Genomic DNA, 27,162 nt, shown 5'->3' on the forward strand with positions numbered 1-27,162 from the left:
CGTTGGAATTGACTTGGTATCGGGGAAGCCAAAGATTGCAAAGGAAGTTCTCGATGAGATGCGGCAGTACCTTTCAGTGGTGGACCCGCAGGAAAAGAAAATCAGAATAGAGAGGGTCCGGAAATCAGTTTGGGATCTTGAGAATGATCCGCAAGGCCAGAAGACTCTATTAAGATTGGAAGCCCCTGCAAGATTCACAACAGACATTGATAAAGGAAAAGGATTGGTCTTCGATTTTGAGCATTCAAGTCACTCTTCTGCTGCCAACAAGAGTGTACTAAAACCGACTACTACAGGGGATGTACACGAACGCTCTGCCTCTAGTCTCTATGCAACGGCCTCTGATCAGTCTTGTGGTTCTACGGTGTTTCGGACTGGTTTTATAGCTGGTCCATCCGGAACCAAGACTAAATCTACTAAAACCCGGAGACGACCTAATCAGTGGAAGCGTAAAGCTCAAGCTCTGGAAAAAGGTATTGGGAAACAAACTGATAAAGATGGAGAGAAGAGTGCAGCAATAATGGTGTACAAGAGGAAGGCTACCGATGAAGACACTTCATCATCAAAACTCGCGAAGCGGGATGCAGAAAAGGTGGTTCCGAATGAGGAACCGCCGAAACAAGTATGAGTTTTATGAGTTGGAATTGTCAAGGCTTGGGGGGCACCTTGACAATTCCTACCTTGAAGGAAATGCGGCGTGAGCATTTTCCGGATTTCTTGTTCCTCCTGGAGACTAAAAACTCCAGTGTTCACGTGAAGAAAGTTCAACAATGGATGGGTTATGATCATTCACATATAGTTGATCCCATTGGCTTAAGTGGTGGCCTAGCACTTTTTTGGAAGACAGCATACGACGTGGAAGTTCTTAGTTCGGATCATAGGATCATCGATGTAAAAGTTAAACTTGGTTCTCAACAATTCTTTATCTCTTGTGTTTATGGTGATCCAGTTTCGAATTTACGACAACTAGTTTGGGACAGACTCATTGATATTGGAGTGTCTCGAGATGATCCATGGTTAGTTTTGGGAGACTTGAATGAAATTTTAAATAATAATGAGAAACTTGGTGGACCAGCACGGGCGGAGTCAACATTTTTTCCTTTTCGGAATATGATAAATGATTGTCGTCTACGGGAGGTCCCATGTTTTGGAAACAAGTTCTCTTGGGCTGGAGAGCGTAATGATATGTGGATTCAATGTTGTTTAGATCGGGCGCTTGGCAACGCAGCTTGGTTTCAGTTATTTCCAAGGGCTCAAGCAGAGTTTCTTGAACGTGTAGGATCAGATCACAGGCCGCTTCTTCTACGGTTTGTGAATGAACATGTCTCCAGGTCTGGTCGGTTTATGTTTGATAAGAGGTGGACCTCTAAACCGGAAATCTTAAACATTATAAGAGAAGGCTGGAGTAAAGAAAGTAGTACAGGAACGACGGGAATTCTTCATCGTATCTCCGAATGTAGGAAACTCCTATCGCGTTGGAAACGCAGCTCCAACCAGAACTCTAAGGAACGTATTAAACAGTTAAGAAATCAACTCGACAATGAAGGCCTAAAACGTCAGCCTCATTATGGTTTGATGCGTTCATTGAGATGGGAACTAGCGGAAGCGTATAGAGAGGAGGAATTGTATTGGAAATTACGCAGCAAGGAGAAATGGTTGAGGGATGGAGACCGGAACACCAAGTTTTTTCATGGTAGTGTTCAAAAAAGAAGAGTTCAAAACCGTGTTCTATCATTATTCGATGAAAATAACACGGAACAATTCGCTGAAGGATCGAAGGGTGAGATTGCAGTTGAGTACTTTCGTAAAATGTTCTCTAGCTCTAATCCCTCTCTCATATCGGAAGCACTAGACGGCTTGTTACCACGAGTCACAGAGAGCATGAACACGGAGTTAACTAAACCGGTGACAAGTGAAGAAATTAAAAAGGCGGCTTTCAGCATTCGTGGAGACAGCACTCCGGGTGCGGATGGTATGTCGGGTCATTTTTATCAAACCTATTGGGACATTGTTGGACCAAAAGTCGTTGAGGAGGTTCAACAATTTTTTCAAACTGGTATACTTCCATCCGAATGGAATTTTACGCAGATTTGCTTGATCCCAAAGAAGGTAAATCCATCAAGAATGACTGATTTACGGCCTATTAGTTTATGCTCGGTGATTTATACGATTGTTTCGAAGGTGCTTTGTGCCCGTCTAAAGGTTTATTTACCTAGTTTAATCTCGGCAACTCAAGGAGCCTTTGTTACCGGAAGACTTATCTCCGACAATATACTTCTTGCCCACGAAATGGTCCACGCTTTACGAACAAATCCACTTTGTGATGAGGACTTCATAGCCATCAAAACGGACATGTCAAAGGCTTATGATAGAGTGGAATGGAATTTTTTGGAAGAGCTCCTTCTCCGGCTAGGCTTTAATATACGATGGGTTCAATGGATAATGAGCTGTGTTAGATCGGTCTCGTATTCAATTCTCCTTAATGGGTCGTCTTATGGCTACATTCAACCGGAGAGAGGTATACGACAAGGCGACCCGCTCTCACCCTTTCTTTTCATTTTATGTGCTGAAGCTTTGGTCCATATAATGAATAAATCTGAGCTGGAGGGCCGACTAACAGGTATGAGATTAACCCCGGCTTGTCCGTCGATTCAACACTTACTTTTCGCGGACGATAGCCTTTTCTTATGTCAAGCAACATTTCAAGAATGTGCGGAATTCAAACGCTGCCTCCTCTTGTATGAAAAAGCCTCTGGTCAGATGATTAACTTTCAAAAGTCAGCCATCACTTTTGGAAAGAAATTAGATCCTTATATGAAACGGCTTATTAGTGAGTTCACGGGCATTGATCAAGAAGGCGGTCCCGGTAAGTACTTAGGCCTCCCGGAATGTTTCAGTGGATCGAAGAGTGCTTTGCTTGGGTACATAAGTGATAGATTGAAGTCACGGTTAAGTGGATGGTATGAGAAAACACTATCTCTGGGAGGAAAAGAAGTGCTTATCAAATCGGTAGCATTGGCGTTACCGGTTTATGCAATGTCTTGCTTCCGCTTAACCAAATACCAATGCCAACAAATCACAAGCGCTATGTCCAGTTTTTGGTGGAATGCAAGTGAGGATAAGCACAAGATGCATTGGGTTTCATGGGAAAAAATTTGTAAGTCTAAGGCTAAGGGAGGTTTGGGCTTTAGAGATATAAGAAGATTTAATCAAGCTTTATTAGCGAAACAAGCATGGCGGCTCCTTGATGACCCGCAGTCCTTGATTTCAAGAGTCTACAAGGCCAAATACTTTGCTACTAAGGAGTTCTTAGAGGCCAAGATAGGTTACAGACCTTCATATGCGTGGAGAAGTATCTTGTTTGGTAGAGAACTCCTTGAGAGAGGTCTCATGAAGTCAATTGGTGATGGTGAAACGACTAGCATATGGGCAGATAAATGGATCCTTGACACTTACCCTCGGCGTCCGATTAATAAGGAGCTTTTGATGGATTTGAATCTTAAAGTTTCATCTTTAATCACACCACAGGGTGAATGGAATATTCACCGATTGTCAGAATTATTTCCAGCAGGTGATGTCACACACATTCGATCCTTCCCGCCAGAGATAAGTGTACCAGACCGGAGTATTTGGGCTTACACAAAAGATGGTAAGTACTCGGTCAAGAGTGGCAATTGGGTTTTAACAAGGGAGACAGAGGCAATGGACGTCTTAACCTTGGATATTCAGACCACAAACAAAACCAAAGAGAGACTATGGAAGCTTGCAACAGCACCAAAGATTAGGCTGTTCTTATGGAGAGCCTTGTCGGGTGCCTTAGCAATTGCTGATTGTTTGAGAAATCATGGACTTAATGTCTCTCCTTTGTGTCAACTATGTGGTGGTGTTACAGAAACAGTTTCTCATGTCCTTTTTGAGTGTTCTTTGGCGCAGAACGTGTGGACCATTGTAGATTTGCCTTTGTGGCCGCCTCTCTCAGGGAACTCCATTGCAGCGAAAATTGATCACCTCTTGAACCTAATGACGCAGCAAGATTTGGACACAAATCTGAGGGAGGCTATCCCATGGATCCTTTGGGAGATTTGGAAGGCCCGTAACTCCACATTATACGCTGCAAAAACCACTTCTCCTCATTTTGTTGTTGCAACAGCTTTGGAAGAAGCCAAGGAGTGGTTACAACAGAACTTAGTAGCTCAGCAAGACCGTGGGTACATTGATCCTCACATTGCGACGGGAGGACGAAGATGGACCAAGCCAGCTCCGGGTAAGGTTAAATGCAACATACATTCTTCTTGGCTCAAGGACTTTTATCATGTTGGTGGAGCATGGATCCTACGCAATCACTTGGGAGATGTCTTATTTCATGCTCGAGATGCTTTCCTCCCCATGGTTAACCGGATTGCTGCGGAATTACATATAATTCTTTGGTGCATCCGCAGTTTGAAAGAGTTGCGTATAGAGTCTTGTGAAGTCTGGTCAGATTGTGTAGCAGCTTTGGACGCAATAGCTCGACCGGAGGAGTACCCTAAATACCGTTCTCAGGTTATCAAAATTCAGCAAGTAATACGGGTGATGCGGGAGGTTAATTTCCACCTCTCTTCACCGAAAGCCAATTCTTTGGCCAAGGAGATTGCTTGTAGTGTGACACGAGAAGGACGGTTTACTTCTTACTTAGCACGAGGAGGTCCGGCATGGTTACATAACCGGATTGAAGAAGAACGAAGAGGTAGTTTTTAGTTTTGTCATCGGCCTCTGTTTTGGTTCCTCTGTTTTTCGTTGTTGTTCTATTTTTTCATTCATACAACTTTGTTCCTTTTTGCAATATTATTCACGACGACAAAAAAAAAAAAAGAGAAAAAAACTGTAACCAAGGATAACTTGGGCCAAATTAGTAAATAGGGCCGAAGTTCATAACTCGTAAGTGAAAGAAGACAAGCGAATTTGGTTGTGTGCCACTTGAGTTATAGGGTTTCACGTGTCGTCTTCAGGCTCTGATAGTTTGGTTGTGAGGAGTCGTCTTCAATATGGGAAATGAGAAGTTCACTTGGGTGATTAACAATTTCTCATCTTTGCAATCTAAGTCATTTTTATCTGATAAGTTCGTGATCGGTGGCTGCAAATGGTAAAAAGACAACTATCTTGTTATCGTCCAAATTTAGGGTTTACAAGTAGCATCATCATCCATTGTTTTTTTTATATGGTTTGTTTTGTTTTTGTTTGCAGGTATCTTGTGGCGTATCCCAATGGCAAACATAAGAATAATTATTTGTCTCTATATTTGGTGGTTGCTACTTTTAAAACTTTGCCTTGTGGATGGAGTAGACACATAAAATGTTGCTTAACTGTTGAAAATCAACTCTCCGACAACCTCTCACAACAGCGAGGTAAGTTCTATGTTCGATGTCTTATATTTATGTGTGTTTGTGTTTGTTTTGACTTAGATGATCAGTTCTGTTTTTTTCGTGATCTACAGAAGAAACACAGTGCTGGTTACATCGAAAGAGATTTTACCAAGGGTATCCAGAAATGATTTCCCTTAGAAAACTTAATGCCAAAGAAGGTGGATTTGTTGTGAACAATGAAGTCAAGATTATTGTGGAGGTTGACGTTCTTCAAGTTATTGGCAAATTAGATGTTTCTGAGGGATCTCAAGAGGTTACTCAACCTTTGAAAATGATGAGGCTAAATGATGATGGTGCAGCGTCTAGTCATTTGCAAACCATGGATGTCAATGGGTTTCAAGTTCTTCCTTCACAGGTTAAAAGTTCATGAATGTTCAGTCTTTTTATAGAATGTCTTTGCCATTCCATCCGATAGTGTTCCCTTATATATGAATCGATTTGGTAATTACTGATAACTCTTGGTTTCAAAGTCATAGACGTTATCATTTGGTTTTTGTTGTTGTTGTTGTTTTGTTGATTTTGGGACAAGAGATGGTTTATTTTTGCTGTTTTGGATTTATCAGTAGAACACATCTTAATTCAGAGAAAATGTAGGAAATAACTGCATTGGTATCTTTAAGGTTATGGATATGAGTTTATATTTTGTAAAGAACTAATCTTGTTGTTAAGAGAAGATTTTGTTAGTAGCCTCATTCCTGACTATGTAAACAAATTATTGCGGGTTAAGCTACTAGGTGTATTTATCAATATTCAGTATTTATCTAATTTATAGCTTAACATCATAAATCTGTTACTAGGATCGGACCCGCGGTCCACCGCTGGGAATATTAGTTTACATACGTTGAGTTTAATATTGTGTGTTTTTAGTATAGCGAATCGTATAGTATACTTATAAATATTCATAATAACAAATTGTAGAAAAAATGTTAAATTGTTTATAAATAAACTCATCGTATTAATTATGATTTACAAAATAGAATTTTGTGTTTTAGAATTCTAAAATTAGACGATTCATGGGAATTAGAGCAGTCACTTTAGGTCAGAAACCGCGGATCGAGCCCAAATTATCTCACTATGGGGCAGAATTGGGAAAATATATTAAACCCGCAAATAAGCGGACCACATGGATTAATTCGCAGTGGGTCATAGGTTTAATGGGTTTTTATCCGCGGGTTGGCGGATCAGCCCGCATGTTAGTATTTATTGATAAAATTATAATTTATTCAACATGTGGTAATTTAAACAAACTTTTAATAGTATTTTTATTTATTTATTTATTTTAGTAGTATTTTAAATTTTGGTTACTTTAAAATTATTTAAACAAAATCCATAGACAATCCCGCAAATCTGCATACATTCGCGGGATGGGTTTGTATTTCATATATGCTATATGCGGGTCGTGCGGACCGACTAACTACAAGTCAAAATATTTTTTGCCTTTTCGCAAAACGGATTTAACGGGACGAATCAATTCGGTTTGACAGCTCTAATGGGAATATTATTTAGTTTGGACATAGGAATAATAAATTTTTTAGAAATCTTTAGAAGCAAGTAAGATATCTTTCAATTAATGATAATTGGCTAAAATGAAGGAAATTAATGACAAAAACGTTGATTGCTATGGAATTAGTTCCAAAAATATATGAACAAATTTATTATACGTAATTAATGTATAATATTGTTCGGAATATGCTTTTATAATTAGTTACCATAAGTACAATCAGATTTTATTTGATTTCCATAAATATTTGATTTTAATTCGATTATCATTATTAATTCGAATTTATATTCTAAAAAAATTTCAAAGATCCGATTTCAGAATTTCGGGTCAATTTTCTGATTCTAACCCGACCCATTTTCATTTGTACTTCTCTTTTAATAGTATAGAGATTCATTTGTACTTCTCTTTTAATAGTATAGAGATATAAAAAAACACATTTTACCACGTAGAGAGTAACTCTTAATTGTGCAGCAACCTAATTTTAGTCAAGTTTTGTTTAATAAGTGACACCAATGACACAAGTTTAAACGTTTTCTATTTTCTGCGAGGTTTTGTTTTCCTTTCCTCTGCAATTTTCTATTTCACTGCAGTTTTCTATTTGGGAAAATTGAAAATTAAAGATAAATAATTAAACTATTGTCCATCTATGCATTATATGACCAAATATCACATATTCCTAATTTACCCTTTGTAATTGATTTAACCAATCTTTCAAATAAAATTCATAAGAATTCGTAGGTAAATGATGAAGAAGTCATGAGGATACTTATAACATCGAAAATATGTCGTTTTAATGCCGTTTTGGATGAGAAAAATATGATCTACGAAGTTTAGAACACATCTTCTGAATTTAGAATGTGTATTCTATATATTGTACATGTTCTATAAAATTTAGATAATGTATTCTACTCTCTTTACATGTTCTACAAAATTTAGAACGCATTTCTGTTCTACAGTATTTAGAATGCTAATTTCTACGGTATTTAGAATACATATTCTATACTCTGCTCTTTCTTTCTAACATTTACTCATGTTCTAAAATAGTTAGAAAACATATTCTTATTTTTTTCTATATATTCTACAAAAAAATAGAAAATAAATTCTATGTAATTTAGAATATCTTTTTTAAAAAGAAAAGAAATCGTAAAATAAGGAAATCGAATATAGAAGTTAATATTAAGTATGCAAAATCGAATATAGAGGTTGTATTCTAATTAGTTTAGAATTATTTATACATAAGTAAATAGATTATATCTTTTTATGTTATGGCTAAACATATCGACATTTATTGCTGAAAAAAAACAGAACACAAAACACATTAATCATGGCTGGAAATTTATGTTAAAAAAAATAATTGAATTAAGGTTTAGTAACAAAAGAAGATAATGGAAGCAAGTCTAATGATAAAAGTGTTATGGAGTTGTTTATTTACACACACTAGAGATATTAACTTGTTAATTTACAAACGGAGCTGTGTGTTATGGAGTTGAGCGATGAGATTTTCCCGGAAAAAAAAATCGAAGAAGAAGATATAAAATTATCTACGACAAAACAATAATGGAAAGTAAATAAATGTTGATTGTGCTCTATATTTTCTCCAAATTGATTTTAGAAAGAAACCAAATTAATTTTGGAAATTTTTTATAGTTTAACAAGATTTAAAAAAATCTGGGGATATAATAGAATTTTAATTATATTAAAGCATATATCCTTTATATCTAATTTTCCCCTTCTATATTTTGCTTGGATTTTTACTTTTATTTGATTTAGGTTTTCCTAATTACATTAGGAAATATATGCTAAGCTTTCTTATAAATAATCCTCTAATGCTAATAAAGAGGATTCATCTATCTTCGAAGTGCATTCTTTACAATTCTCAAACCGCTGTTTCTTCGGTGAAAAGACAGAGTCTCCTCCTTGTTTTCTCTAGTTTATCTGGAACTTACTTGAGAAACAAGCTTCGTATCGTGTCTCCGCTTCATCAAAACCTCTGTTTCTTCGGTAAAAAGTAGAGTCCTGTTCTTGTTGTCTCTAGTTTCTCGGTAAACTTGAGAAACAAGCTCCATTCGTGTACTTCCGCTCCATCATCTCCTTTAGAAATGCCTCCTCGTTTAAAAAACAGTGCCAGGAAATCATGTGTACCTCATCTTGATATTCGTCAAGTTATCGCAGATTACATGTTTCTAAGGAATCTCTAGAGGTAAACCAACCTCTGAAAAGGATAAAGCTAAATGGTGACTGTGGTGTGGTAACTTCATTAGTAGATGTCAATGGGTTTCAAGTTCTTCCTTCACAGGTAACAAGTTCATAGAGATTCAATCTTTTTAGATAGGAACTGGTTTTGGGAAAACAATTGTATCTTTAAAGTCGATACCATTCAGTTTATACTCTAATTCAATTCATCCTTTTTAACAACTACAGGTGGAATCTGTGAAGCGTATATTCGAAAGACATCCAGACATGGCATTGGAGTTCCGAGGAAAGAACCAACAGTTGAGGACATCATGCATAAATGTCCTCCTCAACCTAATCGAGACGTTGTGCCAGTCACTGCAAGACCTTTCCATTGATGACTTGGACCAAGCAGAGAAAGCGTTAACATACCTGAAAGATTCGGGCTTTAAAGTGGATTGGTTGGAGCGTAAACTGGAGGAGGTAAAGGAAAAGAAGATCGAGGACCTGTTTGATAAGTATCGGATGCAAGAATTAGAGAAAGACCTGAAGGTCTTTAAGAAGAAGTGCTCTGACATAGAAGCTCTACTGGAGAAAGAGAAGCGAAAGTGCTCTGACACAGAAGCTTTGCTGGAGAACGAGAAGAAAAAGGTGTTGGCAGCTGCCAGAGCTCTTCCTCTAACGTTGGATGATGTTGTCTGATGACTTAGGTTCTGCTAGGTGTTATGTTCGTTTGAGTTTAGATTTTTAAAATCAGAGTCCTAACACAGGAAGCTAGAGAGTCTTCTGTTTATTATCTTTTTGTTAAGAGGACTCGCCAGGACTAGGATTTTGGTAGTTGTCTCATTCATGACTATGTAATCATATTATCACCGGCAAAGGTTAAGCTACGATGAGTTGTTTTCAATGTTAAGCAAGTAAAAAGCTTACCTTTGGTCTTAAACCGAGTTTATTTTATGAGTTTACAATTCATCAACCAAAACAACAATCCTTGTAGCTTTTGGAAGCTGTATTTAAGTTATTTGTAATTCTTCTCTTTTGTCCTATGCGGAGAGTAGCTTCCTGCACAACTGTCATTGTCTCGTATCCAACATCCTTGATACAAACATTAGCAATCGTAAGTGCACACATAACATTTGTGGGTGGTTGGTTTCTTGAAAAACCTCTCTAAATGGCATTTACAAAATTGGGCCAAGCCCATAACACATAAGTGAAGAAGACCAAGCGACGACACAAGCGTGATTCAGCATAACAGTGCCAGTGCCACTCATGTTATAAGGTTTTGCTGCTCCTCTTCACGCTTTGATAGTTTAGTACCTTTTGGTTGCGAGGAGTCATATTCAATGGGAAATGAGTTCACTTGGATGATTAAGAACTTCTCATCTAATTTGCAATCTGAGTTAATTGATTCTGATGAATTTGTGATTGGTGGCTGCAAATGGTAATGAAGAAGACAACTTTGTTATACCTCTAATGTTGTTGTTTTTTCGTCTAGTTTAGTTTTACGAGAACATCTCCATTGTTTTCTATGTTTTGTTTTGCTTGCAGGATTCTTATGGGAGAACAAAATGATAATTATTTTTCTCTGTTTCTGGTGGTTGCTGATTTTCAAAATTTGCCTTGTGGGTGGAGAAGACACGCAAGATTTCGTCTAACTGTTGTAAATCAAATTTCCGATAAACTCCCCTTGCATCGAGGTCAGTTCTGTAAGGTTTTGGACAAAGGAAAGTTCGTGTGTTTGTCTTTGTTTTGAGTTACATCAGTTTTGTCTACAGAAACAGAACGATGGTTCGATCAAAAAGTTCCTGTTCATGGGTATGCAGAAATGATTTCTCTTGCCAAACTAAATGTCAGAAAAGGTGGATTTCTTGTGAACAATGAAGTCAAGATTGTTGTTGAGGTTGATGTTCTTCAAGTTACTGGCAAATTAGATGTTTCTGAGGAATCTCTAGAGGATACACAAACTTTGAAAAGGATAAAGCTAAAAGGTTACGGTGTGGTGTCTAGTCATTTGCATAAGGAAACTTCATCAGTCAATGTCAATGGGTTTCTTGTTCTTCCTTCTCAGGTAACATGTTCATAACGATTCAAACTTTTACAGATATGAGTTTATACTTTATTCATCCTTTTTTATAACTTTAGGTGGAATCTGTGAAACGTATATTCGAAAGACACCCAGACATGGCGTTAGAGTTCCGAGCAAAGAACAAACATATGAGGACATTATCCATCAACCTCCTCCTCAACATAATCGAGACTTTGTGCCAGTCATTGCAAGACTTTTCCATTGATGACCTTTGCCAAGCAGAGAAAGCACTAAGATACCTGAAAGATTCGGACTTTAAGGTGGATTGGTTAGAGCATAAACTGGAGGAAGTAAAGGAAAAGAAGATGGAAGAGCAGATTGGTAAGACTCGGATGCAAGAACTAGAGGAAGACCTGAAGGTCTTCAAGCAGAATTGCTCTGACATAGAAGCTCAACTGGAGAAAGAGAAGCAAAAGTGCTCAGACATAGAAGCTTTGCTGGAGAAAGAGAAGACAAAGGTATTGGCCGCTGCCAAAGCTCCTCCTCTAACGTTGGATGATGTTGTCTGTGGCTTGGTTTCTGTAGTGGTAGGTGCTACGTTCGTTTGAAATCCAGGTTTCAAAATTAAGAGTCCTAACACAGGAAGCTAGAGAGGGAAGCTCCTATATTTTGTAAAGAGCTAATCTTTTTGTTGAGAGGACTCGGTAGGACTAGGATTATGTTAGTTGTCTCATTCATGACTATGTAATCAGATTATCATCGGCAAAGGTTAAAACTACTATGAGTTGTTTTCAGTGTTAAGTTATAATCTTAGTTTATTAAGCAAAATCAAAAGCTTAACTTTGGTCTTAAACCAAGTTTATTTTTATGAGTGTACAGAAAACAACAATCATTGTAGCTTTTGGAAGCTGTTTTTAAGCTTCACTTGTATAGCTATATTTAGGTTGTTTGATCATTTACTGGTAAATAATCCTCTCTATTGACTAATAGTTCATAACATGGTGATTATAGGGAGAGTAGCTTCCTGCACAACAGTCATTGTCTTGTATCCAACATCCTTGATTACGTCTAGCGACAAGAGATAATGGATACTGATCGAATATGGTAAAAACATTTTACCATATTATAGAGTAACTCTCAATCTAACAGCACCAAAAATGGTCAAGAGTAAGCAGTGCCGGCCCAGATAAATATGAGGCCCCATACAATTTTTTTTTTTTTTTTTTTTTGGGTTTTATCTATAAAAGTTAAATTTTGAGATCAACTCTTAAAAATTCAGAAAAATGAGGCCTATTTTTGCAATAATAAATAGATAAAATTTAAAATTTGAGATAAAATCTAAAAATTTCTAAAAACTGAGGCCTACTTATGCAATAACAAAAAAAAATTGGGGCCTAATTTTGGTACTAAAAATCTTCAAAACATTTTGAGGCCCAATACCCATGTATCTTGAAAATGGGTCACGGGCCGGGCCTGAGAGTAAGTCAATTACAAAAATTATAAATTCTACAGCAACCTAATAACACAGCAGACATAATAATGCATGTACATGATTCCTGATCTAGCTCAATCATATCCAATAACATAAGATTTGGCAACCAATTCATACGTAATTCTCTCATGGTCTACACATTCCCTCACTAGTCATGCATTTTTCATCATACTTGCTAGAACATTAGAGGCAGAGCGTATAAAGAATTTATTGTTTTTCATACTTTCATATTCATAAAGGATAAACATACAATTGGTAGAGAATAAGAGAAACTCCAATTTCTAGCAAGACTCGTTGTCCAGAAGAATGTTTTTGGTTAAACTATGTTTTGTTTTTCGTTTGCAATTAATGTCTTTTGGAAGTTACATTGTCGAAATATAATTATAACATTCATTAAATAAATTAAAAAAATTAGAATAAATTTCCATGAGGTTTTTTCTAAACAAAAATAAAATAATAAATTTTAACAGAAAATCACACCGGATTAGAAAATTAAGCAAAATTACATTCAAACTATGCATCTAAAATGCAAAGGCTGATTTAATTTTCCAAAAACAAGCTAAAATTTGAAATGCAACGCCAGATCATCAAAATACAAAAACAAACGAAAACTATACTTCATTTCTTTATATTTTCTTATAGACCATGCATGTGTCGATCTTATTTCTTTGGAATTAAATCTCTTATTTTCTTTTGTATTATAGGGTTCTATCTTACAATACTTTGAGTTCCAACCAAACAATATAAGTGACATTGGCCCAAATCTAGCAAAATGCTTTTGTTCCCTATTGGCGGGTAAATTAGGGAATTATCTCCCGCCACTTGCTTCTAGTATTTTCTCCAAAAGCGAAAGCTTCTTATTTTTTTTGTACTCTTAAAAAAAAAAACACATAACCACAAGCGTATGGAAACGGCCGATACCCGACCCGGATACCGAGTTCACTCGCCCACACATTCCGTTTATACTAAAACGAGTAATGTTTTATAATCACATCTATTTAAATCAAGTTTGAACTTTGAATTCTCGTTGGTCTCGTTTGTTTCCTAACGGTCGTGGTTTTAATTGCGTAAAAACATTTGGCGCTTCCGGGCATATTATTTCTATCAAAGTATAATTTTCATTTATGAATTATGATTGGTTTTAGTTCATAAGTATTTCCAATGTAATTTTTAATAACAAAAGTTTGCTCCGTTTTCATAATTTTCTGTATGACGACTCTTATATATATCTTTTTTTTTGTTTTTGATAGAAAACTATATATATATATATATATATATATATATATATATATATATATATATATATCATGACATGTTTTTGATAATAACGTTTGTCCATATTCTAATTATTTCTAAATCTCTATAGATTATTGTCAAAAGAATTTCTACAAATCTTAATCTACTATGTAACACTTTAAGGATAATTTTTTTTTTGGTCAACCATTTATATGACTTCTGATTATCTTATAATGTTGAAAGGTTGGTTTCCGTTCTAACCAGAACAAAAATTTGTCTTCTGTTATATTATTACATCAAATTTTGGATGACATTTTTCAATATCTTTTAGATGGTTCAATGTGTATAGTACTTATAATCAAAATTCAATTGTACGGGTATAATGAAAATTTTGTATAAAACAACATTTTTCAATATTTTGTACATCTCATGGCAAAATGATATATATATATATATATATATATATATATATATATATATATATATATATATATATATATTTGTTAAAAAAAATTAAAACAAAATAGTGTCTGAATAAGAACAGTCACTATTGAAAATTACAATTATTGTCTATAAGGATTGAGTACTCACATCATTACGTTCTATCAACGTTAATGCTATAATTAACCTGTTCTTGATTAGTATGTCCAGTGTACAAAATAATCAAAAAGTTTCTACAAGATTGCAACAAAGAGAGAAAACTATGAGCTGCTCGAGATAATTCTAATCTTGCAGCGACTAAATCAAAAAGCGGGGACTCCCCAATCATAGAAGCTGTAAACTGGTTTAAGAGGACTTTGTGCGCAGTCATCTTCTAGAATTGGTCGATCAATTTGTAAAAGATTCATATGCGGGTTGTAGCGAGAAACTACACAAGCCCATGTGCAGATGCCCAAATATGATATATTTTTGCTTTAGCTTTTAAGTTATTATGATACTGGTCAAACTTGAATCTCGTACAAAATTTACATTTACACTCTATACTTTTGTATATGCATATGGTTTTGCATCCAAATGAAAAATAAAAAAACAAATCAATCAAATGAACATTACTGATGCATTTGAAGATAAATGATGCATTCAAAGGCATAAACAAACATGACCAAAATGAGTCTAAGGGAAGACTATGACATAAAAGTTTCAAATCCAATTTATTTACTTGATTTTAAAAGTGATTTTCTGTCTAGTTATCAAGAGAAAAATGAGTTTTCTAATAGAATTTTATTCGATTAATTTGTGATCTAAAGATCTCACTTTGATTTATCTTATGAAACTCTCAAAATTATAAAAATAAGAAATAATTAAAACATGTTCTATAGTATAAATAAAATTTAAAAATGTGCCGTTTGTAGATCTTTTGGTGATTTTCTTGATAATGAGTAAGAGTCGTAATCTACTAGTGGTCATTTAAGAATATCAAGCTCTTAAGAATAAACTATTATATACGAGATGAAAAATTGTCAAAATTTAATAGATTCTGATTTAATGTCTTTCTAAATTTCTTAAACGCTCTAATCAGTATTTATTTACTAATAGTATTTTTATGTAATTTACGTCTTTAGTATATGCATTCTCAAGATTATTTCTAAAGAGCTATATCCCAAAAGTTTAGATCTTAGATCAAATCTCATCATGAAGTAAATTTTTGTTGAAAGATAAGTAGCTTGGGAAAACTAGCACACACCATGGATGTTTGTGTGTAGATTAGTTTTGGCATAAGATTGCAACGATTTTTTTCGTACGAAAGCATTAAATGTGCTTGATGTTGGTACTGTCACATATTTGATATACTCCATAGAGCTTGTACTGTTATTTTCTTTGAAAATGCTGATTATGGTATGCATTTTTGCGAAAAGTCTCTATCCATTCAAACTTTCATGTGATATCTTTTAAATCATGACTACCTAAGTGAAAATCACACTTTATAGTTTGCCTTCCCACCATTTCCATTCTCTTGTTTTGCTTGTCGATATTTGAGAATGATGCTACGAAAATACATCTTAGCTATATATTTGTGAATATACGATATGTTATAATGCTATTTTCATAGTTTACAAGTTTTTTTTTTTGTTTTCAAATAAAGAAAACCAACTGAATAAATGTACTTGACTTGGTATTGATAAATTAGATGAGTTTTTTAATTACTAATTAATTTTGAAATTATTATATTTTTGATGATATATATCACAAAAAAGTTGTGTAAATTTTTAATTTTATTATTGGTTATTCTGTTTTTTTTTTCCAAATTATTTTCAATATCTGGTAATTTGTGTTGTTAACTTTTCACTAATAACTGGTAATTCATTCTGAATTTTTCTGACATGTACGATTTGGCATCTAAAACCCAAAGATTTTGACACGTCATACGTACGTTGTAGAATTGCAAGTGAACACGTGTGAGCGCGCCTGTACCAGAACATACCTCTTCTCTCGCATATGTGTGTTTGGAAAAGAAAAAAAAAAGTAGATACTCATTTTTTTAAAATGATTTAAATTAAAACGGATAATCCAAACGGGTCACGGCCCAATAACCCGATAACCGAGTCGAACTCGCTTTCTCCGTAAATCACAATAATCTTTGGCCATTGTGTCGTAGAGGTTCGTTTATCTTTTCTCGACACGATTAGGGCTCATCTTCTTCTCTCTGTACTTGTCTCTCTTAGAGTTCTCGAACTGCATCATCAATGGCGGTTTTTCGATTTTAGCAAGTTTTCTACAATCTTATCGTATCTATTACCCTCCCCTCTCTGTATCAATCTGAATCACTAAAGGATTTGAGTTTCATTGCTTGCTTCACCAGGTCTTTGTAAATGGTTCACGGTTCTTAGATTCATCTCCGGTGTGTAGGATTCTCGTAGATCTTAGATTCGGTTGTGATTTTGGTGTTTTGTGTGATTCGATTTTGTTGTGAAAGGGTGAGATTTTTGGAAGCGTAGAGGAATTTTGGATAGATTCAGATTTAGGGAGTTGATTTGGATCTAGTTTAGGGTTGTTTTGATGGAAGCGAAGGTTCCTAGACCTAGGGGAAGACCGAGGAAACGTCAGAGATTAGAGGATGATAATCGAAAATCGAACAATCGAGGGAAGAAGCAGGTTTTGGAGGTGGAGCCGGCGGTGCCGATATCCTTACTTGGTAGTTATGTGCTGAAAGATTTTGATGACAATGGAGTTTTTCTTGGGAAGATAGTGTCTTATGATACTGGGTTATATAGTGTGGTGTATGAGGATGGTGATTCTGAGGAATTGGAGAGTGGTGATCTTCGTCGTTTAATTATTGCGGATAGTTACTTGGACAATGAGTTACGTGTTAGAAGGAATAAATTAGATAAACTTATACTGAAGGAGGAGAAAAAGAAAAGAAATTCCCCGGAGAACAAAGTGGTTGAGTTGCCAAATCAAGTAAATGGAGAGAAGGCACCAGCAGTTACGAAATCAAATTCTCAAGCAAAAGTTGAAGATGGTGATTCATATAGTGACTCAGATTTGTCTGAGAGTGAAAATAAGAGAGGTTCAGATCTTGACACTGAGGCTCCTATTGTTCTACCGGTGGATTTACCTCCTTCATCGGGGACAATTGGTATTCCAGAGGAGGCTGTGGCACATCTCTTATCTGTATACGGGTTCTTAAGGTCATTTAGTTTTCAGCTATATATCTGCCCATTTGAACTCAATGATTTTGTGGGAGCGTTGAATTTCCCGGGACCAAATTCTTTGTTGGATGCTGTTCATGTGGCCTTGATGCGGGCGTTGAAGGGTCATCTTGAGAGACTTTCCTCAGACGAGTCTGTCCTGGCTTCAAAATGCTTGAGGTAAGTGCAGATTAATTTTATTTTGGATGTTTCTGTTTTGCTTTCCGGATGTTCCTAGCATATATTCTCATTTCTTGAGCCTTTTCTGGTTTCATAGCATATAAATCATATTACAAACTAGCAGATTAGGTTTCTGAAGTACAAGGAATCTAGGTATTTGCATGTCGTTATTGAAGACGATGTTGAATTAGTTATTTCCCTTCAAGCATAAGAATTGGGTTTATGATTTAATGAGTAGTCATGCAAACCTTAAATAGCTGTTAGTAGGAAAAGTTATTGGCTGTGGCTATAGAGGGATTGCAAAATTAGCCTATTCTGGTAGTGCAGATGGTCGAAAGAGCTTGTTTTAGGATGCCCTACCTCTTTAGCTGATAGCATTTCACAGATTTTGTTGCTTGGCCATCTGCAGGTGCATTGATTGGAGCTTGCTCGATGTGCTAACTTGGCCTGTTTATTTGGTTCAGTACTTTACTGCGATGGGGAATGTTAGTGGGCCTCAGTGGAACATTTTTAATAAATTTGTTGTGGAAAAGGAGTACTACTCCTTACCCATTGGGATGAAATTGAAGATCCTACAAATTCTCTGTGATGACATCTTTGATGTAGCAGATCTAAGAGACGAAATAGATGCTCGCGAAGAATCTGAAATTGGATTTGATCCTGATAGAGTTGCCACAGGTCTTCCTGAAAATGTACCTAGACGGGTCCACCCCAGATTCGCTAAAACCTCAGCTTACAAGGATAAAGGGGTTATTGATAGCTCAACAAACGAGTCTAAAGATTTGGATTCAAGATGTACTGAAGGGGGTGCAAATGAAGTTAGCTCAGATCTAGATGGAAACAGCGATGAATGTAGGATTTGTGGAATGGATGGAACCTTGCTTTGTTGTGATGGATGTCCTTTAGCATATCACTCAAGATGCATTGGTGTGGTCAAAATGTATATACCAGACGGGCCATGGTTTTGTCCAGAGTGCACTATTAACAAAAAGGGGCCGAAGATTGCTCATGGAACCTCACTTAGAGGAGCTGTACAGTTTGGAATGGATCCACATGGGCGACTATTCTTGGGTACTTGCAATCACTTACTGGTGTATGTTTTCGATGCCTTCATTCATACATAATTTTTTTGCAGTAATTAGAGTTAGTAATCTGATCTTTCAAATCTATGATCTACTAGTTTAAGATTTACTACTTCCTAGGCAAATAGTTGCTAGCAGGTTTTAGCCAGCATTAATTTGGAACGCTTGAATTTGCTTGCTGTGACACTGATGAGCATTCTCCTTCTTTCATCTTACATCACAGGCTTAACATATCTGTCAATGGAGATGCAGTTGTCAAGTACTACAATGTCAATGACATATCAAAAGTTGTACTAGTGCTTTTATCTGCATCAAACCATGCACTAGAATATCTAGAGATTTGCAAAGCGATCACCCAATACTGGGATCTTCCTGGAGGTATGATCTCCTTGAGGGAAGGGGAGACTGGTTTAGCTCAAGCAAAAGATAGAGAGGATGGCAAGGTTACAGAGATGACTAAGTCAGATAGTGCAAATATTTCCAGTAGAAATCATACCCAGACTGTGTTTGACCTCCCGGCATCTACTTTGGGTAATATCGACAATGCTGTTACAGGAGGTTCAAGTGGAATACAGGGGAAGAAATTGGCTACTGGGGTTACCTACTTGGGTTTATCGTTTAAACCCCACACATACAACAATCATTACACAAATGGAGAATTGGCTGTATCTGCTGCTGCCAGTTTGGCTGTCCTATCGTCAGAGGAAACCCATGAACCTGACCTTCGCAAGTACAATAGTGCCAGGAAAGCTGCATCAAGTAACATCTTAGTGCAGATGAAAGCATTTTCATTAGTAGCCTCACGTTTCTTCTGGCCAAGTCCTGATAAGAAGGAGATTACCAGGGAAAGATGTGGTTGGTGTCATTCTTGCAAACTCACATCTGCAAGCAGGAGAGGTTGCATGTTAAATGCAGCTGTAACGGGTGCCACTAAGGGTGCAATGAAGATCTTCAGTGGTCTTTTTCCTCTAAAGAATGGGGAGGGAGTGCTTTCAAGTATTGCAGCATATATTCTATACCTAGAGGAAAGCTTGCGTGGTCTGATTGCTGGCCCATTTCTCAGTGAAAGTCCCAGAAAACAGTGGCGTAAGCAGGTAGAGGAAGCCTCAACATGCAAAGCCCTAAAAGCACTCCTACTTGAAGTGAGTACTTCTTCTTTATAATAAGTTTCTTGGCTGAAACGCTAAACAAAATTTCCAATCTTATGTACTCTTTTTTTTTGTTTCTTAAAACAACGGAACACTCCTGGTCTATTTCTCTCTAGACTACACTTTGATAGTCTACAGTATAGTGTGATATACGAATCCTATTTGTTTTGTTGTTGCATCTAATCTATCTTGTTCTCCTCTCCGCTATGTGGTTTGTTTATCTTGGTTGCAGCTTGAGGAAAATATTTGCAGTATTGCTCTGTCAAGCGATTGGTTTAAACTGATGGATGACTGGTTGGTAGAACATTCTATTTTCCAAAGTGCTCCAGTTACTGTTGGGGTTACACAGAAACGTGGACCTGGTAGGAGGAAGCAAAGGACCCAGGCTGAAGTTACAGCTGAAGGTTCCGACGATGATAGCTTTACATGGTGGCGAGGAGGGAAGTTATCAAAAGTTATTTTATTGAAAGCAGTTTTGTCACAACCGGCAATAAGGAAAGCAGCTTGGCAAGGTATACTATTACTTGTTTATTTATGTCTTATGTGCGACTAATTTTACCTATTTTTCTCATTCATAAGCATGTGGGGAGTTTATTTTGGTTTTCTAATCCCTTTATATGCTAGCACTCTAGAAATCCTATTCCGGGCCACTAAGTGGTTTTCCGGATACACTAATTATTTTTTTGTTTCTTATTAGGGGGTTCTCAAAAGATTCCTGGATTTAATTATGGTGATGCTTCTTACATCCCTAGGAGAAGCAGACGGTCTATTTGGAAAGCTGCTGTTGAAAGTAGCAAGAACATATCTCAGCTCGCTCTTCAGGTTTGTGCTATGTTCTATGATTATAGTTAGTTTTTATAGGTATATTTACTGTATTTCTGAGACCCAGTCAAACGTTTGTGTCAGGTAAGATATCTAGATATGAATTTAAGGTGGAGTGAACTTGTACGGCCAGAGCAAAATCTCCAGGATGTCAAAGGCCCAGAGACAGATGTTGCCATTTTTAGAAATGCTCGTATATGTGACAAAAAGCTTAGTGATAACAAGGTTAGCTACGGAGTTTTCTTTGGAAATCAAAAGCATCTGCCATCACGCGTCATGAAGAATGTAATTGAGGTCGAGAAAACCCAAGATGGAAATGAAAAGTATTGGTTCCAAGAAGCCCGTGTCCCCCTATATTTGATCAAAGAATTTGAAGAGAGTTTGCATAGAGTACAAATGCCTTCTTCAACCAAGAAGCCGTCCAATAAATTATCAAAGCTTCAGAGAAAGCAGCTGAAAGCTTCCCGCATGGACATATTTTCATATATAGCCTCAAGGAGGGACAAGATGGAGAAATGTTCTTGTGCATCATGTGATCATGATGTTCTATTGCGGTAATCCTTTGGTTTCTTTACCTTTTGAGGTGCCTGTTTTACTTTATTGTCTACTTTATTAACTTTTTCTTTGCTCGACATGTCGACAGGGATACAACAACGTGCAGTTCTTGCCAAGGTACAATACCATCCTCTTACTGTTTCAATTTTTGCATTTTGTGTGATACTAGAAAGTATGATATTCGTTCTGAGCTCTTCTGGGTCAAAAGTTGCAAATACTGGTAAACGAATCACCAAATGGATTGGGAATGCAGCCCTGCGTTATCCTTTTCTATTGTAGTATCTCATTTGCTAACCTGAAGGATTAATTTCACTGCTCCTCTAATAGAGTTTAGAAGAAAAATTAAAAGGATTAATCACATGTTTGACAAGCTTTGGGACTGTAAATTTCTGTTGTAGTATATATCAGTATGTTTGTGCATCAGCGTTGGATTGTCATGTTTTGTTTCTTTATTCAGGATTTTGTCACAAGGAGTGCACTTGGATGTCACAACACACAAATGGAAAAGTTGAAGTTCTGGTCACCTGCAAACGGTGTTACCTTGCAAAAAATCGAGTTCCAGCAAATATCAATCACAGACAATCGACAACACCCCAGCTCACGATCAACGGACGACATCAAAATGCAGTCACTCCAGTCATCAAGATTAAGCCTCCTAGTCAACAGATCAACGGACGACCTCAAAATGCAGTCACTCCAGTCATCAAGATCAAGCCTCCTAGTCAACAATTACCATCCCAGAAACCACGGGAGAACACTTCGGGAGTTAAACAAATCACTCCTGAATCTACTGTGAAATCCAAGAGTAAACAAAAGACACTGTCCTGTGGAGTCATATGGAGGAAAAAGAATGTGGAGGACACTGGTGTTGATTTCCGGAATCAAAACATTCTCTTGGCTGGAAGATCAGATCAATCGAGTCTGGAACCGGTTTGTGGGATCTGCCTACAGCCATACAATCCTGGTTTAACGTATATTCACTGTACAAAATGTGAAAGTAAGGAGATCATTCAAACGACAACTGTTTCAAAGTTTAATTTCTTGAATGCCTCCATTGTTATATATCTAATATCTGAATCTCAAATGCAGAGTGGTTCCACACTGAAGCTGTTAAGCTCCAGGATTCACAAATTCCTGAAGTTGTTGGGTTCAAATGTTGCAAATGTCGACGTATACGATCCCCCGATTGCCCTTACATGGATCCCAAACTCATGGAACAGAAGCAGATCAAAAGAATAGTCTTCAAGAACCAGAAACAGAGGCAAGGAAATTCCGGGTTGGATTCTGATTCTGAAAGAATGTCTGAACAAAAAGACTCGAAACCTTCTACTCCCTTACCTGTCACTCCTTTATATCCTCCTGAAGACGTATTTATTCCAGATGATGATCCTCTCCTGGTCTCAGTTTCCAAAGTCGAACATATAACACCCAGTAGTTTCGATCTTGAATGGAGCACCGCTGCTTTTGCGCCTGGATCCCAAAAGCTACCAGTTAGAAGGCAAGTGAAACGAGAAGATTCTAATGCAGGCTATCCTGAACTGCAGCCTATTGTGAAACCCGAGGCAGATGAGCAAGCTTTACCTGTTCTAACAGAATGGGATTCGTCTGGTGAGCTACTATTCGACTACGAGGACATGGAATTTGAACCACAAACTTATTTCTCGTTGACCGAGCTACTGACAGCCGATGATAGTGGTGGTGGTCAGTACGAGATAAATGGCGATAAGATTGTTTCAGGAAACCCTCACTTCGAACCAACAGAAGAAGAAGAGTGTGAAGATATGGGTCCATGTCAGAGATGTTCGCAAATGGATCCAGCGCCTGATCTTTTGTGCACGGTTTGTGGATTGCTAATACATTCTCACTGTTCTCCATGGGAGGAAGATCCATCAGCGTTACCCGGAAGTAGCTGGAGCTGCGGTCAATGCCGTGAGTGGCAGTAGCTGGACCCTCGGATTTCAAGCCCCTTCCTAAATTTAACTTCCACATTCTTTGACATAATGAATCTGAGCGAAAATTGTATCCTCCTCGTTTCGCTTATTATGGCAGATGAGCTTGAAATTTCTTCTTTTTATTGGGGTTTGTGCTCGTCTGCTTGATTTATCTTCGTATATAGAGTGGATAAGTGTTTTCTTAATATTATTGGTTTCGGTTCTGTGTCTTCGATATGCTTCATTATTTATGAATTTCTTTCTCCGTAGTAAAAAGATCAATTCCACAATCATTCTGAAATTTGATATTTATTGGTTAGTGTTTTCTTTTACCTGTAGTGTACCAATATGTCTTTGTTCGTTTAAAAGTTTTGGTCTGTTAGGTTGAGTCCTCTGTAGCAAAGGTAACAATGTCACAACATTTGTATGCAAATAACACAATCATTCATCAACAATAATCCGCAAGCATTATGGTACATAAAGAGGAAAATTACACATTATGAAAACATTGATTTTTTTGAGGCCTCAGAATTAGCCTTTAGGTAGGTTTCAAAGTTTGTAGAGAGATCGTAAACACTTCAACGTCTAGCTGTTCTTCTGGTTTTAAAAAATCTCTCTCTGATCGAGATTAACTCCTTTGCAGCTTCACTCATTGCCAACCGGTTCGCCGGATATTCTTCACTGCACCTAAGTCCCACCTCCAAAACTGATGTTAAGCACTCAACAATAGGGAAACCGACTCTGAGACCGCTGTGAAGAATCGATTTGTCAGCAATATCCATGACTCTTTCGGGCAACGCCGACTTGGTGTAGCTGTGTAGGATGAAGTTTCCCCCAAATAACTCGTTGGTTGGTCGCTTTCCTGTGAACATTTCCAAAAGGAGAACCCCAAAGCTATACACATCACCATGTATTGATGGTTGTCCTCCCATTCCATACTCTGCACCATTATCCATAAAAACAAGATTGTATATGAAAAAAAATAACATATTAATCTTCTACGTAAAACATTATAGATGTGTGACGGTTTTACCCGGTGCGGCATAGCCGACGGTTCCTCTGACGCCGGTGGAGCTGAGTTGGTTGAGGAAGGACTCTTGGTCGAATTTTAGGAGAAGCTGGGCCAGACCAAAGTCGCTAACATGGGCCGTTAGATCATCGTCTAGAAGGATGTTGCTTGGTTTCAAATCACAATGAGCTATAGGTTCATGACAATGAACATGAAGATAATCCAAAACAGAGGAGACGTCTATGGCAATGTTTAGCCTTTCAAGAAGTGTCAAGGTTCTTGAAGGCCTACGAATCTCTTCCACTTCCTCTGGGTGCAGCCATGTATCCAAGCTTCCATTAGGCATGAACTCATAGATGAGAGCTCTGAATTCGTTTCCTTGGAAATCAATACTCGAACAAGCCGTCAATAGTTTAACAAGATTACGATGCCTTATGTCCTTGAGGGATTCACATTCTGCCATAAAGCTTCTCATTGCTCCACGTCTCTGCATGTTTAGAACTTTCACTGCAACAACCTTGTTCTCGGCAGGGAGCACAGCTTTAAACACGGTACCAAAACTTCCTGACCCAATCATATTGCTCGAAGAGAAGCCATCAGTCGCATTTCGGATCTCTCCATAACTTATTTGCTCATGAAAGACATCCAATGTGGAAGGAGTTGGATTATTAGTCTGATGGTTCTTCTTTATTTTTCCGAACCAACGTAGAGAAACTAAAGCTACGAACAGCAGAAAAAGCAAAGCCATGCCTATGCTTACTCCGATCACAACTCTTTTTAAACGAGAAGAATGCTTTGATCCCATCGGTGGAGCTCCCCTTAAGCATGGCTTTAGTTTCAATTCCTTGATGCCTCCACAAAGATTTTTGTTTCCAAATACTAATACTATAGTAGCATTCTGAAATTTCCCTTCAGTTGGCACACTTCCCTCGAGATTGTTGATGGATAGATTAAGATACTCCAACAAGGAAAAGTTTGAAAGATATGCAGGTATACTCCCAGAGAAAGTATTGTTCGAGAAATCAACTCTTTTAACACCTTTTATATCCGGAATGGCTCCATCAAAATAGTTTCCTTGCAACAAAAGTGTTTCCATCGAGAGACAATTTCCCAAGGAATGTGGGAGATGTCCAGATAGTTTATTATATGCAACAGATAGATAGACAAGATATTCAAGTCGTCCAACATCTTCCGGTAGAGCGCCGGTCAAGGAATTACGTGCTATGTCTAGGCGAAGAAGAGATTGAATTTTTTATAATATTCTGAGGTATAGTCCCATGCAACTTATTAGACCTAATGATTAACACTCGCAAAGAAGTACAGTTACTGAGACTCAGAGGAATGGTTCCTTCAAAACTGTTGTTGAACAAATACAGTTTGTCCAACCGAGTGAGGTTGCCTATAAAAGATGGTATTTTTCCTGACATTTTATTTGAATCGATATTTATTCCCTCCAACCTAGAAATTTTACCAAGGGAAGTTGGGAATGCACCTGTCAACATATTTTCTTGCAACACAAGGCTTTGTAGGCTTATGAGATTCCCGATGTCACGAGGAATGCTTCCAGAGATGAAATTTTTCCCAAGGTCTAAAGTGTAGAGGTTCGTGGAGAGATTCGTAATGAAGATAGGTAAATCACCTCCGAGCCTATTATCACTAATCTCTAATTTCTCTAGTTTGGTGCAGTTAGCCAAAGCAACCAGAAAGTCAAGATCTCCGAAAGAGTAACTTCCCAAAGAATTGCTAAAAAGAAATAGCCATTGCAAATTCCGTAATTTTCCAAAGCTTAGAGGAATACTTCCTGTAAGATTGTTGTCATTGATTGCCAACTTTTGAAGGGTCGAGATGTTGGAAAGTGTTGTTGGAATGACTCCTGTGAAACTATTTTGTCCCATATTTAACGCTACTAGGTTTGGTAGCAGCTTACCAAAATCAGATCTTAAGAAAGCCGAGAAACGATTACCAGAGATGTATAAATACTTAAGTGAGGACAAATTGTAGATGAGGGGAGGAAAAACACCTGAGAAATTGTTCACTGCTAAATCAAGTACCAACATTTGATTCAATCTAGCTATATCATCCGGAATTCTTCCTTCGATATTGTTAAATCCAAGGTGAAGTTCTCTAAGGGATGTCAAGTTTCCTAGAGATGCAGGGAGCTTCCCTTTCAAGTTGTTACCACCAAGATATAAACTAACAAGCTTCCTCAATGACCCTAGTTCTGAAGGAACACTTCCCCCAAGATGATTTGAATCAAAAATAAGCACCACCAATCTAGAGCAGTTAGATAGACTGACTTGAATCCCTCCTCCCAAAAGATTAAAGCTCATATCCAAGTGTTTAAGTCTAAACAAGTTTCCCACCTCTTGAGGAATGGTACCACCAAAAGAGTTATCAGAGAGATTAAGCCATATGAGAAACGAAAGATTACCAATATATGGTGATATCACGCCGCTTAATTGCAATCCTTTGAGGTCCAAACCAATCACTCTCTTGTGCTTGCGGCCACATGTAATCCCAGTCCAGCTGCAGAGAGGGAAAGAGTGATTCCATGAGGACAAGACATCTATTTTTTCTTCAGAAATTTGAGACTTGAACTCGAGCAACGCTTGCATATCAGTTTCATCGGTAAAACCGTATGCATCAAGTAACATGAGAGCACTGTAAGAGAATAAAAGAAACTGTCTCATATTTTGCAGGAGAGTGATAAGAGACGGAGAAAAATGCAAAATGCATTTATCTTGTAGTAGTTGTAATTCAACTTAAAAGAAATAAGGAAAATACATTTGGCTCACAGCCACATAGAAAACTGCAAGAATGAATCCAAAATATATAGACATCTTTAGTCACATGGTAGAAAATTGACCAAGTTTCGTGTTTTTTAGCTAGCAAAGAGCTATCACCAACCAAACAGAGCATGATCGTCATTTATTTTCTGAATAATTGTTCTGGATTTTATTAGCATTTTTAGATCATT

The 27,162-nt window shown here is 37.2% G+C and overlaps 3 protein-coding genes across 4 annotated transcripts; 2 read left to right on the top strand and 1 right to left on the bottom strand.

The window, feature by feature from the left end:
* The first annotated feature begins 4,857 nt into the window (after positions 1-4,857).
* LOC9313433 (MATH domain and coiled-coil domain-containing protein At3g44790) lies at positions 4,858-12,012 on the top strand. Of its 2 annotated transcripts, XM_021024136.1 has the most exons (4): positions 4,858-5,122; positions 5,224-5,384; positions 5,474-5,757; positions 11,218-12,012. In XM_021024136.1, exons 1-4 carry the CDS (start codon positions 5,025-5,027, stop codon positions 11,707-11,709), a joined length of 1,035 nt encoding a protein of 344 aa, XP_020879795.1. In that variant the 5' UTR covers positions 4,858-5,024; the 3' UTR covers positions 11,710-12,012. The 2 variants fall into 2 exon arrangements, with proteins under 2 accessions (XP_020879795.1, XP_020879794.1); XM_021024135.1 differs by having other exon boundaries at positions 5,034-5,384; positions 11,218-12,011.
* A 4,356-nt stretch (positions 12,013-16,368) lies between these two features.
* Positions 16,369-23,477, top strand: LOC9311765 (DDT domain-containing protein PTM). The gene is made up of 9 exons (XM_002875651.2): positions 16,369-17,638; positions 18,048-18,731; positions 18,944-19,862; positions 20,101-20,380; positions 20,566-20,690; positions 20,775-21,244; positions 21,334-21,362; positions 21,703-22,242; positions 22,335-23,477. The coding sequence occupies exons 1-9, from the start codon at positions 16,827-16,829 to the stop codon at positions 23,186-23,188; spliced, it is 4,713 nt and encodes a 1,570-aa protein (XP_002875697.1). The 5' UTR covers positions 16,369-16,826; the 3' UTR covers positions 23,189-23,477.
* A 100-nt stretch (positions 23,478-23,577) lies between these two features.
* On the bottom strand, positions 23,578-26,875 carry LOC9311766 (probable LRR receptor-like serine/threonine-protein kinase At3g47570). The gene is made up of 4 exons (XM_021026168.1): positions 25,657-26,875; positions 25,507-25,584; positions 24,210-25,412; positions 23,578-24,116 (listed from the first exon to the last, which is right to left on the bottom strand). The coding sequence occupies exons 1-4, from the start codon at positions 26,873-26,875 to the stop codon at positions 23,755-23,757; spliced, it is 2,862 nt and encodes a 953-aa protein (XP_020881827.1). The 3' UTR covers positions 23,578-23,754.
* Positions 26,876-27,162: the final 287 nt, after the last annotated feature.

Source organism: Arabidopsis lyrata (assembly GCF_000004255.2).
Source record: "Arabidopsis lyrata subsp. lyrata unplaced genomic scaffold ARALYscaffold_5, whole genome shotgun sequence".
In the NCBI taxonomy this organism is placed as follows: Eukaryota; Viridiplantae; Streptophyta; class Magnoliopsida; order Brassicales; family Brassicaceae; genus Arabidopsis; species Arabidopsis lyrata.